Below are 13553 nucleotides of genomic sequence, written 5' to 3' on the forward strand. Positions count from 1 at the left end.
GGCATGTGGGCTTTTAGTTCCCCAAGCAGGAATTGAACCTTCATTCCCTGCATTGGAAGACGAACTCTCACCCACTGGCCTACCAAGGAAGTCCCTATTATTTTGAACTAAGAAGGCTTCCCTTGTGGGTCAACTGGCAAAGAATCTGCCTGCAATGTAGGGGACCTGGGTTCGATACCTGGGTTGGGAAGATTCCCTGAAGAAGGGAAAGGCTACCCACTCCAGTATTCTGGCCTGGAGAATGCCATGGACTGTATAGTCCATGGGGTCACAAAGAGACATGGCTGAGCAACTTTCACTTCACATTGGTCAGCAGCATTCCAGCTGCAGGAAGAATAGGACCTTCAGTCCTGAAGGGGAGTAATCCAGGCAGCACACCTTCTGTGTCATGGGCTAAGCCTGGAAAAGTCAGTTTGAAAAAGGGGCTGAAAAATCGTCCAGCACATTGTCTGATATCATTCAGGACCCTGTAGCAAATGACCATGGACTTGGTTTCACCAACAATGTGCTTTTCACCATTCTGGAGGTTGCAAGTTTTAAGAATATATTACCAACTTATATTAATATATTAACCGTGGTAGTTTTATTATTTAATAGAATACTATTGACATAAATCTAGGGAATTCCCTGGTAGCACAGTTGGTAAAAAAAATCTCTCTGCAGTGCACGAAACCTGGGTTCGATCCTTGGGTCAGGAAGATCCCCTGGAGAAGGAAATGACAACTCCAGTATTCTTGCCTGTAAAACCCCATGGACAAAAGAGCCTGGCAGGCTACAGTCCATGCAGTCACAAGAGTCAGACATAACTTAGTGATTAAACCACCACCACCACATCATAAATCAATATATTAATATTACTAATAAATAAACTATCATCAAAACAATAATTTTACTATATAGTGGCCTATACATTTACTAATGTGTTAATGAATAATAGCTAATAATAAGAAGTTATTATTGTTTTATTGGCAAATCTACGTCTCAGGCATAGTGCTGAATATACTGAATTTTCGCCCTTATTTTTTTTTAGGCCATGCCACGCGGCACGTGGGCCCCAGTCCCCCGACCAGGAATCGAACCTGTGCCCCCTGCAGGGGCAGCGAGGAGTCCACTAGACCGCCACTCGATTTTCTCCCTTAGTGAAGAAATTTGCGCATGCGCCTGAGCTGCCCCAGGAGCGCGCGTGTGCGACTGGGATGTGAGGACGTCCTCTGAGGCAGGAGGTATCTCAATCCTGAGGAGACACCGCCCGCCCATAGAGGGCGCTGTAAGTCAACTCGGCTGCCTCCAGGGGACAGAGACGCAGGATCGCGCCCGGAGCCTTCTGGGACTTATAGTTCATGGCCTCGTGGTGCGCAAGCGCACTGCCGAATCCGTCGTGGGCGCGCGTCCCCGGGCGACAACGGCGGTGTGAGTTAACTGGGGTCGCCGATGGGGGGCGCGGCAGGCCGGGTGCTGACGGGTCCCCGGGTCACGCTGCACTGAGCGCCTCCTCCGCGGCGGGACTCGGGTAGACTAGTCTTGCGGTGTGGGTTACCTTCGCCCACACCTGGGACCGCAGCACCCGGGCATCTTTCATCGGGGTCGCGCAGACAGGGTGCGGCCCCCGAGCCTGGCCCCCATGCCTGTGCGGGTAATTAGCTATCAGCGGTCGGGATGGAGTCTGGGAAGGGGTCCCGTGCAGGAGGGATGGCCTGGACTGGTACCCTTGGGTTTGCTCCAACCTGTCACACTGCAGGCGCAAAGGAGAGTCAGAGAAGTCGGGCAGCTTGCACCTGCCCTGTGAAACAGTCCAGCACCTACCCTGTGAAAATACTCCTGCACGACAGGTCCGTGGGGCAAATTCTGCTGTGAGGTAAATGGAGCTCTCAGAGGCCTAATGTTACATGGAGTAAACCGAACGTCCAGACTCCTGCATGTAGACTCACTGGGCGCTTGGGCAAACCCACGGGGGAGGTCTCACCTTGGGTGGTTCTAGTTGGAGGAGTGATACTGGGCAGTGTCTGAGGCCGTCTGTGGTTGTCTGAACCTGGGGGCTCCTGGCATGGAGGGGATAGAACCAGGGATGCTGCTCCACACTCCACAATGCCCAGGACGCCCCTCAGAGAACAATCCAGCCCCAGTGTAGGTGTCGAGGAGGAAAGACCCTGGGTTAGCCTTAGCATTGTGATTCCAATGAGACGCTATCAAGGGTCTACTTCACTGATACCCAGACACCCCTGCTCAGGAATGAGGTCGCAGCTGAACATTCTGCCAATGCCTCCTGTTCCTGGGGTGGATTGCATTTTTCCCTGCCAGGAAGCCCTCATCAGCCCTTTATTGTGGAGAAAGTACAGAGTTTCAGTGGTTTGAACCCTGAAAGGGAAGACCCTGAGGCAGGTGCCAGAGGCCTAGGTAAAAGAGGGCCAAATGGGGTCACTGACATCAACCACAGGGGAGGGAGGATCCCTTGAACCACCCAAGGGTGGGAGTGGATTGGTTGAAAGAGCTTGAAAGGGATAGGGGGTCCTGAACTCATTACCATCAGATGCAATTTAAAGTCCCAAGAGCAGATAGATCAAGATGTCACAGGGCTCTGGTCCCCCTGAAGCCTCCCGGGTAGGGTCCTTTCTGCCTCTTCCAGCCTCCTGTGGTTGCCATCAGTCCTTGATGTCTCTTGGCTTGTGGCCGTATCACTCCAGTCTCTGCCTCTTTTGTCCCATGGCCTTCGCCCTGTGTGTTTCTCTTTTAAAAAAATATTTTTATTTTTCTGGCTGCACTAGGTCTTAACTGAAGTATTCAAGATCTTTAATTGCACATGTGGGATCTAGTTCCCTGACCTGGGATCAAACCCAGGCTCCCTGCATTGGAAGTATGGAGTCTTAGACACTGAATCACCAGGGAAGTCACATGTCTATTTTTTCCCCATTAAAAATTTTTATTTATTTATTTTTGTCTGTGCTGGGTCTTCATTGCTATGCATGGGCTTTCTCTAGTTGTGGTGAGTGGTGGCTACTCTTCGTTGTGGTATACAAGCTTCTCATTGTGTTGACTTCTCTTGTTGTGAAGCATGGGCTCTGGGGTGAGTGGGCTTCAGCAGTTGTGGCACACAGGCTCAGTTGCTCTGAGGCATGTGGGATCCTCCTGGATCAGGGATGGAACCTATGTTCCCTGCATTAGTAGGCAGACTTCCAACCACTGGACCACCAGGGAAGTTTCAGGATTTAAACTCTCAGTTGTGGTGTGTGGGATCTAGTTCCCTGACCAGGGATTGAACCTGGGCCCCCTGCATTGGGAGCACAGAGTCTTAATCACCGGACCACTAGGGAAGTCTGTCATATTGCATTAGGACACTCTCTACCCCAATATGACCTCAGTTCAGTTCAGTTCAGTCTCTCAGTCATGTCCAACTCTTTGCAACCCCATGGACTGCAGCATGCCAGGCCTCCCTGTCCATCACCAGCTCCCAGAGCTTACTCAAACTCACGTCCATTGAGTCAGTGATGCCATCCAACCATCTCATCCTCTGTTATCCCATTCTCCTTTCGCCTTCAATCATTCCCGGCATCAGGGTCTTTTCAAATGAGTCAGTTCTTTGCATCAGATGGCCAAAGGATTGGAGTTTCAGCTTCAGCATCAATCCTTCCAATGAATATTCAGGACTGATTTCCTTTAGGATAGACTGATTGGATCTCCTTCCTGTCCAAGAGATTCTCAAGAGTCTTCTCCAGCACCACAGTTCAAAAGCATCAATTCTTCGGTGCTTAGCTTTCTTTATAGTACAACTCTCACATCCATACATGACTATTGGAAAAACCAAAGCTTTGACTAGATGGACCTTTGTTGGCAAAGTAATGTCTCTGCTTTTTAATATGCTGTCTAGATTGATCATAACTTTTCTTCCAAGGAGCAAGCATCTTTTAATTTCATGGCTGTAGTCACCATCTACAGTGATTTTGGAGCCCCCCAAAATGAAGTCTGTCACTGTTTCCATTGTTTCCCCATCTATTTGCCATGAAGTGATGGGATCTGATGCCATGATCTTAGTTTTCTGAATGTTGAGCTTTAAGCCAACTTTTTCACTCTCCACTTTCACTTTCATCAAGAGGCTCTTTATTTCTTCTTCGCTTTCAGCCATAAGGGTGGTGTCATCTGCATATCTAAAGTTATTGATATTTCTCCCAGAAATCTTAATTTCCAGCTTGTGCTTCATCCAGCCCAGCATTTCTCCTGATGTACTCTGCATATAAGTTAAATAAGCAGGGTGACAATATACAGCCTTGATGTACTTACTCCTTTCCTGATTTGGAACCAGTCTGTTGTTCCATGTCCAGTTCTAACTGTTGCTTCTTGACCTGCATACAGATTTCTCAGGAGGCAGGTCAGGTGGTCTGGTATTCCCATCTCTTTTCAGAATTTTCCACAGTTTGTTGTGATCCACACAGTCAAAGGCTTTGGCATAGTTAATAAAGCAGTAGATGTTTTCCTGGAACTCTCTTGCTTTTTCGATGATTCAGTGGATATTGGCAATTTGATCTCAGGTTACTCTGCCTTTTCTAAATCCAACTTGAACATCTGGAAGTTCATGGTTCATGTACTGTTGAAGCCTGGCTTGGAGAATTTTGAGCATTACTTTGCTAGCATGTGAGATGTGTGCAATTGTGCAGTAGTTTGAGCATTCTTTGGGACTGGAATGAAAACTGATCTTTTCCAGTCCTGTGACCACTGTTGAGTTTTCCCAATTTGCTGGCATATTGAGTGCAGCACTTTCACAGCATTGTCTTTTAGGATTAGAAATAGCTCAACTGGGATTCCATCACCTCCACTAGCTTTGTTCATAGTGATGCTTCCTATGGCCCATTTGACTTTGCATTCCAGGATGTCTGGCTCTAGGTGGGTGATCACACCATCGTGGTTATCTGGGTCATGAAGATCTTTTTTGTATAGTTTTTCTGTGTATTGTTGCCACCTCTTCTTAATATCTTCTGCTTCTGTTAGGTCTATACCATGTCTGTCCTTTATTGTGCCCACCTTTGCATGAAATGTTCCCTTGGTATCTCTAATTTTCTTGAAGAGATCTATAGTCTTCCCTATTGTCTTGTTTTCCTCTATTTCTTTGCATTGATCACTGAGGAAGGCTTTCTTATCTCTCTTTGCTATTCTTTGGAACTCTCATTCAAATGGGTATATCTTTCCTTTTCTCCTTTGCTTTTTGCCTCTCTTCTTTTCACAGCTATTTGTAAGGCCTCCTCAGACAGCCGTTTTGCCTTTTTGCATTTCTTTTTCTTGGATATGGTCTTGATCCCTGCCTCCTGTACAATGTCATGAACCTCTGTCCATAGTTCTTCAGGCACTCTATCAGATCTAATCCCTTGAATCTATTTGTCACTTCCACCGTAAAATCGTAAGGGATTTGATTTAGGTAATACCTGAATGGTCTAGTGGTTTTCTTTACTTTCTTCAATTTAAGTCTGAATTTGGCAATAAGGAGTTCATGATCAGAGCCACAGTCAGCCCTCAGTCTTGTTTTTGCTGACTGTATAGAGCTTCTCCATCTTTGGCTGCAAAGAATATAATCAATCTGATTTTGGTAGATGACTCATCTTAACTAATTACCTCTGCAAAGATTCTATCTATAGATAAGGTCCCATTCACAGCTACTGGGGGTCAAGACTTAGAGGACATGATTCAGCCCACCCCAGTCTTATCATGAGCAGGTGTTTCCCCAGGTTAAGTATTGTGTGTCCCAGAGGGGCACCCATCAGCAGATGTTTCCCCAGGGTAAAGTATCATGTGTCCCATCACCTGACACAACCGTGAGGCGTGGCTCAGCATGGTATCCTGCACCCATAGCTCCCATCCCCAACATGGAGGGGGTCAGAGCCAGCTCTCAGGAAAACAATTTGCATCCCATCCCCTCTGGTCCCTCGTGGATCTTGTGAAAGCTGCCACCATTTTTAGATTTTTAAACTTTTCTATTTTTAAAACTTGTATTGATTTACTTACTTATTTTTGGCTGTGGTGAGTCTTCATTGCTGTATGTGGGCTGTCTTTAGTTGTGGTGCACAGGCTTATCATTGTGGTGGCTTCTCTTGTGGAGCACGGGCTGTAGAGCATGGGCCTCAGTAGTTGTGGTAGTTGTTTTTCACAATGGCTACACCATTTTCCATTCCTACTAGCAATGTGTGAGAGTCTCCCATCCTTGGCAACACTCATTAGTGTCTTTTTAAATTTATTTTTAACTTGAATTATGTGTATGCATGCTAAGTCACTTCAGTCCTGTCTGACTTTTTGTGACCCTATGGATCATAGCTCACCAGGCTCCTCTGCCCATGGGATTCTCCAGGCAAGAATACTGAAATGGGTTACCATGCCTTCCTCTAGGGGATTTTTCCGACCCAGGTATCGAAACCATACATCTCTTGCAGGAAGGAAGGAACCTCACTTGGAGCCTTTGGAGGGGATGGGTCCTGCCACACCTGAATCTCAGACTTCTCACCTCCCTGGAAGAAAATAAATTTGTGATATTTTAAGCATCCCGATTGTGTAGTCATTTGTCATAGCACCCTGGGACGCTAGTACAGAGTGTTTCACAGTAGAACTTGTGTGCCTCCAAGGCCTGGTATCTTCTGGTATCTTCATCCAGAAAATGGAGCCACTGGGACTTCCCTGGTGGTCCAGTGGTTAGGATTCTGAGTTTCCACTGCAGGGGGCAGGGTTTTGATCCCTGGTCAGGGAACTAGGATCCCACATGCTGTGTACCACACAGCACAGCCAAGGAAACAAATAAAACCCACAGAAAATGGAGCCATTAAGACCCCTGGCTTGTTGTGGTGAAACCGATTGGTGTCATTTCAGCGGGGCTCTGTAGAACTCCGGTACCACTGAAAGATAATGTTTCAGTGCAGAGAAGAATTCAGCAAGAGCAAAGTAATAGATAAGTGATTTATTAGAATAGATTGCCTGTGAGGCTTACAAGCAGGCACATGAGAAATGCTATGAGAACTTAGTGGGCTGCAGTTTTAAAATGAAGAGGGGAAGAAGACTTTGTCTTTCTTGTGTAGATGTCATGCTTCCATCATCAGCATCTACTCCTCCAGGTTGAGCAGGGGAGTTTTCTTGTCCCTGTGTGGTCAATCTGGGTCCACAAATGATTGTTTTTCCATGTGTGCAGAGAGCATGTCATAGGGATCATTAACTTACTGAGCTCACTGGGCAGAATGTGGGGCTCATGCCACCATTGTTTTATTGTTTGGGGGCATGTCTCATGCCTCTGGTTACATGGATTTGTTGTCAAGAAGGCCTACTTGGTTTAGTAGCTAAACTGAAAGGTTGTTGCTGAACCACGCAAAGACACCGGGATCCTTGGCCTCTAGAGGAGAAGAATTCAATCCAGGAGAGGAGAAGAATTCAATCTGGGGCCAGAGGCAAGATTGAATTTATTAAAGTATAAAGGAGATAGAGAAAGCTTCTGACATAGACATCAGAAGCGGGTAGAAAGAGTATCCACTTGCTAGTGTTAGCAATGGAGTTACATACTCTCCAATGAATCCAAAGAATGTCTGGAGGTTGTAAAGACCTCACCAGACTTACTCCCATAATTTACATTTTAAGATAACAGAATTAGCCAGAAGGTTTAATCCAGAGACTGTCCTCAGGCAGGATACATTATTGCTATATAATCCTTGTAAAGACCAGACCTACTCCCATAATTTACATTTTAAAATAACAGGATTAGCCAGAAGGTTTAATCCAGAGACTATCCTCAGGCAGGATACATAATCCTAAGGAATGTAGAGGAAAATAAATTTGTCCTTTCTTCCTCCTTGAGAATTCCAGACCCCTCTCTCCTTGGGGACCCCCTAGACTTTTTATCAGCCTGCCTAGGAAATGACTCTCTCAAAACAAACCTGCTTTCTTGAGTAATCATTAACCTACAGGGGTCTCCCATGTTTTTGTACTTCCAACCCCCAGTGGGATTAATATTTGATCATCTACTTTGTCCCTTCATTCTGTCCACATCACTGGCTTCCATGACTCTCTTCTGTGTGTATGTGTGACCTCAAGTGGTGGAGAGGATTCTGAGGTCTGGGACAGGCCAGATCCAGTCTTCACTCTGCATTTTTCTCTCCCAGCCCTGCCTGCCCAGGAACCTGCTTTTGCTCAGGAGGGAGGACAGGATGGCTGCTGAGTGCCTGCTCCCCTGGCCCCAGGTGAGTGGGACTTCCTCTCCCCCGAAAGACACCCAGTGTGTCCAGGGGGAACACACCTGTCAGACATGGAGTGCCCTTGCCTTTTGGGAAAGGAGGAGAATTTGTCATGAGTGTCTGGGTGTAGGCATTCATGTGGCTCTTATGTATAAGGAAAGTGAAAGTGAAATCGCTCAGTCATGTCCGACTCTTTGCAACCCCATGGACTGTAGCCTATCAGGCTCCTCCATCCATGGGATTTTCCAGGCAAGAGTGCTGGAGTGGATTGCCATTTCCTTCTCCAGGGGATCTTCCCAACCCAGGAATTGAACCAGGGCAGGTCTGGGGAGGTCCCCTATCCCTTCAGGAGGACTGTGCCTCCTTCCTGGGCTCCAAGCATCTCTGAAGACCCTGAGGTTTTTCCCATAGAGCAGGGAGGGGTGCCCCAAGGCGCCATCCTCTTTAAAATGCACACATATGTATTTTTTTTTAATTGTGGTAAAATAGGGCAGGGAAGCCTGGCATAATGCAGTCCATGGAGTGGCAAAGAGTCGGACATGACTGAGCAGCTAACACCTTCACTTTACTTTCTCTGGACATTGGTTGGAGGGGGGTCATTCTTGAGCTGACCCATCGTGATATTTTAGGGGGTGGTGACCTTCAAGGATGTGGCCGTGGACTTCTCCATGGAGGAGTGGGAGCTGCTGGACCCTGGTCAGAGGAAGCTCTACAGAGATGTGATGCTAGAGACCTGTGGGAACCTGGCCTCTGTGGGTAAGACCAGCTGGTCCTTCTGTGTCTGTCAAGTCATGTTTGTTTAGCATCTATGCACATCAAGAACTATGCTAGGAAGTAGGGATTTACTGGCAAATGAGACATGCATGGTTCCTGCCCTTGTGGTATCTCCTATACGGCAAATGGTCTGATTCTTTCAGTATATGGCAGCCCATGCCACTGTAGAAATGCATCTTAGCTGAGGTGTCGATAACGTCTCTTGTTCCACTAGTACCAGCTGGAAAGCCCTTAAAAATTTTAAGGACATTTTAATAGATATAAAGTGGTATCCATTGTGGTTTTGATTTTTTTCCTAATGACTAGTGATATTGAGTATCTCTTCATGTGTTTACTGGGCCATTTGTATCTCTAAGGAAGTGTATGATCATTTTTTAAATTAGGAAAATAAAGTCTTTAGCTTGGTCTCTGGGTTACCTCTCCTGTATCTCTTTCAGAAGCCTTGAGGAACCAGAAACCCAATTCAGGCTTTGAGGATGGCACCATATGCCTAGCATCAGCCTCTCAAGTCACCACTTTTTCTCTCTGGATGGCATATTCACTCTTTCAACCAGTGGTATCTTTGCACCTGGAGCAAGGAGAAGCCATGTGGATGGTGGGGAAAGGAACTCTGCGAGCTTCATGTTCAGGTGAGAAGCAGGGAGATATGGCCCACTGGGATGGAGACAGCGTCTGGGGACTCCTGGTCACAGGTCCCTCCACAAAGGCCCTAATTGTCTAAGGAGAAGGCTGAGGTGCTTGGCTGTTTCTTCCCAAGTGCCTTTAGTTTATCCCCCAGCAACCTTCTGCCATGAACGAGCTTCCACTAACCCTCTTTCGGTGCAGAGAAAAACATCCCTTTTCTTTCTGTAAGCCATTCTACCTGTGTTTCCTGTTTCATCTTTTCCCTCTCTGCTTTCTTGATAATTTTTTCCCTCTTCCATTCTTTTTTTTTTCTCCTCACTCCGATTTAAAAAAAAATTATTGGAGTCTAGTTTATGTATAATGTTTTGTGTTAGCTTCAGGTGTACAGCAAAGTGTTTCAGTTATACATATATATGTATCTATTCTTTTTCAGATTCGTTTCCCATATAGGTTATTATAGAATATTGAGTAGTGTTCCCTGTGCTATACAGTAGGTCTTTGTTAGTTATCTATTTTATATACAGTATTGTATATATGTCAACCCCAATCTCCCAAATTATCCCTCCTCCACCCCTTTTCCCCATAACCATAAGTTTGTTTTTTACATCTGTGACCCTATTTCTGTTTTGTAAATAATTTCATTTCCACCATTTTCTTTTTTAGACTTCACATAAGAGCAATATCATATATTTGTCCTTCTCTGACTTACTTCACTCAGTATGACAATCTTCAGGTTCATCCACATGGCTACAAATAGCATTATTTCATCCTTTTTTATGGCTGAGTGATATTCCAGTGTATATATGTACAGCATCTTTATCTATTCATCTGTCAATGGACAATTTAGGTTGTTTGTATGTCTTGGCTATTGTGAATAGTGCTGCTATGAACATTGGAGTGCATGTATCTTCTCAAACTATGGTTTTCTCCAGGTATATGCCCAGGAGTGGGATTGCTGGGTCATATGGTAGCTCTATTTTCAGTTGTTTAAGGAACCTCCTTACTGTTCTCCATAGTGAAGTGAAGTGAAGTCGCTCAGTCGTGTCTGACTCCTTGCGACCCCATGGACTGTAGCTTACAAGGCTCCTCTGTCCATGGAATTTTCCAGGCAAGAGTACTGGAGTGGGTTGCCATTTCCTTCTTCAGGGGATCTTCCCGACCCAGGGATCAAACCCGGGTTTCCCACATTGCAGGCAGACACTTTACCGTCTGAACCACCAGGGAAGCCCTGTTCTCCATAGTAGATGCACCAATTTACATTCCCACCAACAGTGTAGGAGGGTTCCCATTTCTTCACACCCTTCCAGCATTTATTATCTGTAGATTTTTTGATGATGGCCATTCTGACTGATGTGAGCTGGTACCTCATCATAGTTTTGATTTGCATTTCTCTAGTAATTAGTGATATTGAGTATAATTTTTTTTGGGGGGTGGTATGTGCTGCACAACTTGCAAGATCTTAGTTCCCTGACCAGAGATTGTACCCAGGCCTTTGGCTGTGAGAGCATTAAGTTCCAACCATTGAACTGCCAGAGAACTCACAATGTTGAGCATCTTTTCATGTGCTTTTTGCCATGTCTGTCTTATTCCCTCTGCAATCTTATTCTCTCCCCTTTCTTTCCACATTTACTTTTTGCTCCACCAGCATTCTGATCCATCTTTCCTTCACCTTGCCTTCCTCCATGTTAAAAGCTGATGTTTGAACATGAAGCCACAGGTCCTTTGTATATGTTGGAAATGCTTTTTTTGTTGTTGTTGAAAATAATTTTGTCCTACTATTCTTAAATTAGAACTTTCTTCCCCCTGCCCCCGACCCAACCTTCAATTTATTTCAGATTGGGAGACTAAACTGAGAAGCCAACAGTCAGTTTACAAGAAGGTGGTTTTGGAGGAAGAGCCACTTGGGGGTATGAGTATTACAAAGCTCCCCAGAGAGGATTGGGGTTATACTGAATCTAGGGGGAACTGTGAAGACTCCCAGAGGCTTTTGAGGCAAATGGGGTACCCCCAGATAGAAGCATTTTCTCAAGAGAAGGCTATTGACTGGTATAAATTTGGGGAAAACTATAACCTGAGTTCAGACCTTGTTTTATCACGAGATTCCATAGGAAGACATTTTTATGACTATGACTTAGCTATTGCGAGTTTGGTATCTGATCCTTTCTTAAACCATCATCAGATGGGATATTCAGACCAGAGACCTTATGAAAGTATTATATGTGGAAAAGATCTCACCCAAAATATTCACCTTATTCCACATGAAAGAACTCAAATGGGAGAGAGAATTTCTGCATATGCAGAAAGTGGGAAATCATTTAATCATGGTATGGCAATTACCATACAAAACAGAATCAACACAGTGGAGAAACCCTATGAATGTCACCAGTGTGGGAAAGTATTTAACCGGAGGCATTCCCTGAGTGAGCATCAGAGAATCCACACAGGAGAGAGACCATTTGAGTGTCAGGAATGTGGGAGAGCTTTTACACACAGCTCAACCCTCACTCGGCATTTGAGAACTCATACTGGAGAGAAGCCTTATGCATGCCATGAATGTGGGAAAGCCTTCAACAGGATTTCATCTCTTACCCAACATCAGAGGATCCACACAGGGGAAAAGCCCTATCAGTGTGAAGACTGTGGGAAATCCTTCTGCCAGAGTTCTTACCTGATTCTGCACAAGAGAACGCACACAGGCGAGAAGCCCTATGAGTGTAATAAATGTGGAAAAGCCTTCAGTGACCGTTCATCTCTCAACCAACATGAACGGACTCACACTGGCAAGAACCCCTATGAGTGTAATCAGTGTGGAAGGGCCTTCAGCCAGAGGTCTTCCTTGGTTCGGCATGAGAGAACCCACACTGGAGAGAAGCCATATCTCTGTAAGGAATGTGGGAAAGCCTTCAGCCAGAGCTCCTCACTTATCACACACCAGAAAACTCACAATAGTCAGAAAACCTATAAAATAATTGATTGTGGGAAAGCTTTCTACCAGAGCAGCCACCTTGTTGGATTTTAGAGCTTGCTTGTTGCCTTGTGATGTACTGTTTAGCACTCTACCCTGTGGGTATGTTCAGACTTTGCCCCTCTGATGTACTATTTGTGAAGAAGTAGGCTTAGTCCTCATTCTTGAATTAAAACACTGAAGTCAAGATCTGAGAAGGGACCTTATAAGAGGGAGAAATTGCCATTGAACTATGCCCAACAAGTGCCAACCTCTTGGAAAAGATCAGTAAATGGATTGGGAATTTGCTGAGAATTACCATATTAATTTAGCTGTTCAAATAAGGGATATTCTGTTTCAACTTTTTGTTTCAATAATCTGTTTTAATATTTTGCTTAATCATTTCTCTTTCTTGGTCACTTAGCTAGGGCCTGACTTGTCTCACACACTACTATGGCAATGCAGAGTGTATGTTAAGATAGAAAATGCTACCATAATTGAAAAGGACACATATACCTCAATGTTCATTGCAGCACTATTTACAATAACTAAGACATGGAACTCACCTAGATGTCCATCAACAGATGAATGGATAAAGAAGTTGTGCTACGTATACACAATGGAATATTACTCAGCCATAAAAAGGAACACATTTGACTCAGTTCTAATAAGGTGGATCAACCTAGAGCCTATTATACAGAGTGAAGTAAGTCAGAAAAACAAATATCATATATTAATGCATATATATGCAACCTAGAAAAATGGTACTGATGAACCTATCTGCAGGACAACAATAGAGACACAGACATAGAAAACAGACTTCGGACATATGAGTGGAAGGAGAGGGTGGGACGAATTGAAGAGTAGAATTGAAACGTATACATTACCATATGTAAAATTAGATAGCCAGCGGGAATTTACTATATGATGTAGGGAGCTCAAATCCAGTGCTCTATGACAACCTAGAGGGGTGGGATGGGGTGAGGGGTGGGATGGGGTGAGGGGTGGGATGGGGTGAGGGGTGG

The 13553-nt window shown here is 45.1% G+C and overlaps 1 protein-coding gene across 4 annotated transcripts; it reads left to right on the plus strand.

Annotated features, from left to right (window-relative positions):
* The first annotated feature begins 1354 nt into the window (after positions 1 to 1354).
* On the plus strand, positions 1355 to 12927 carry ZNF554 (zinc finger protein 554). Of its 4 annotated transcripts, none has more exons than XM_040241891.1 (6): positions 1355 to 1410; positions 1739 to 1855; positions 8115 to 8192; positions 8816 to 8942; positions 9398 to 9589; positions 11420 to 12927. In XM_040241891.1, the coding sequence occupies exons 3-6, from the start codon at positions 8160 to 8162 to the stop codon at positions 12601 to 12603; spliced, it is 1536 nt and encodes a 511-aa protein (XP_040097825.1). In that variant the 5' UTR covers positions 1355 to 1410; positions 1739 to 1855; positions 8115 to 8159; the 3' UTR covers positions 12604 to 12927. The 4 variants fall into 4 exon arrangements, with proteins under 4 accessions (XP_040097825.1, XP_040097827.1, XP_040097824.1 ...); XM_040241893.1 differs by having other exon boundaries at positions 9401 to 9589; XM_040241890.1 differs by lacking the exons at positions 1355 to 1410; positions 1739 to 1855 and having other exon boundaries at positions 5538 to 8192.
* The last annotated feature ends 626 nt before the right edge of the window (positions 12928 to 13553 follow it).

Source organism: Oryx dammah, unplaced genomic scaffold, assembly GCF_014754425.2.
Source record: "Oryx dammah isolate SB20612 unplaced genomic scaffold, SCBI_Odam_1.1 HiC_scaffold_5, whole genome shotgun sequence".
Lineage (NCBI taxonomy): Eukaryota > Metazoa > Chordata > Mammalia > Artiodactyla > Bovidae > Oryx > Oryx dammah.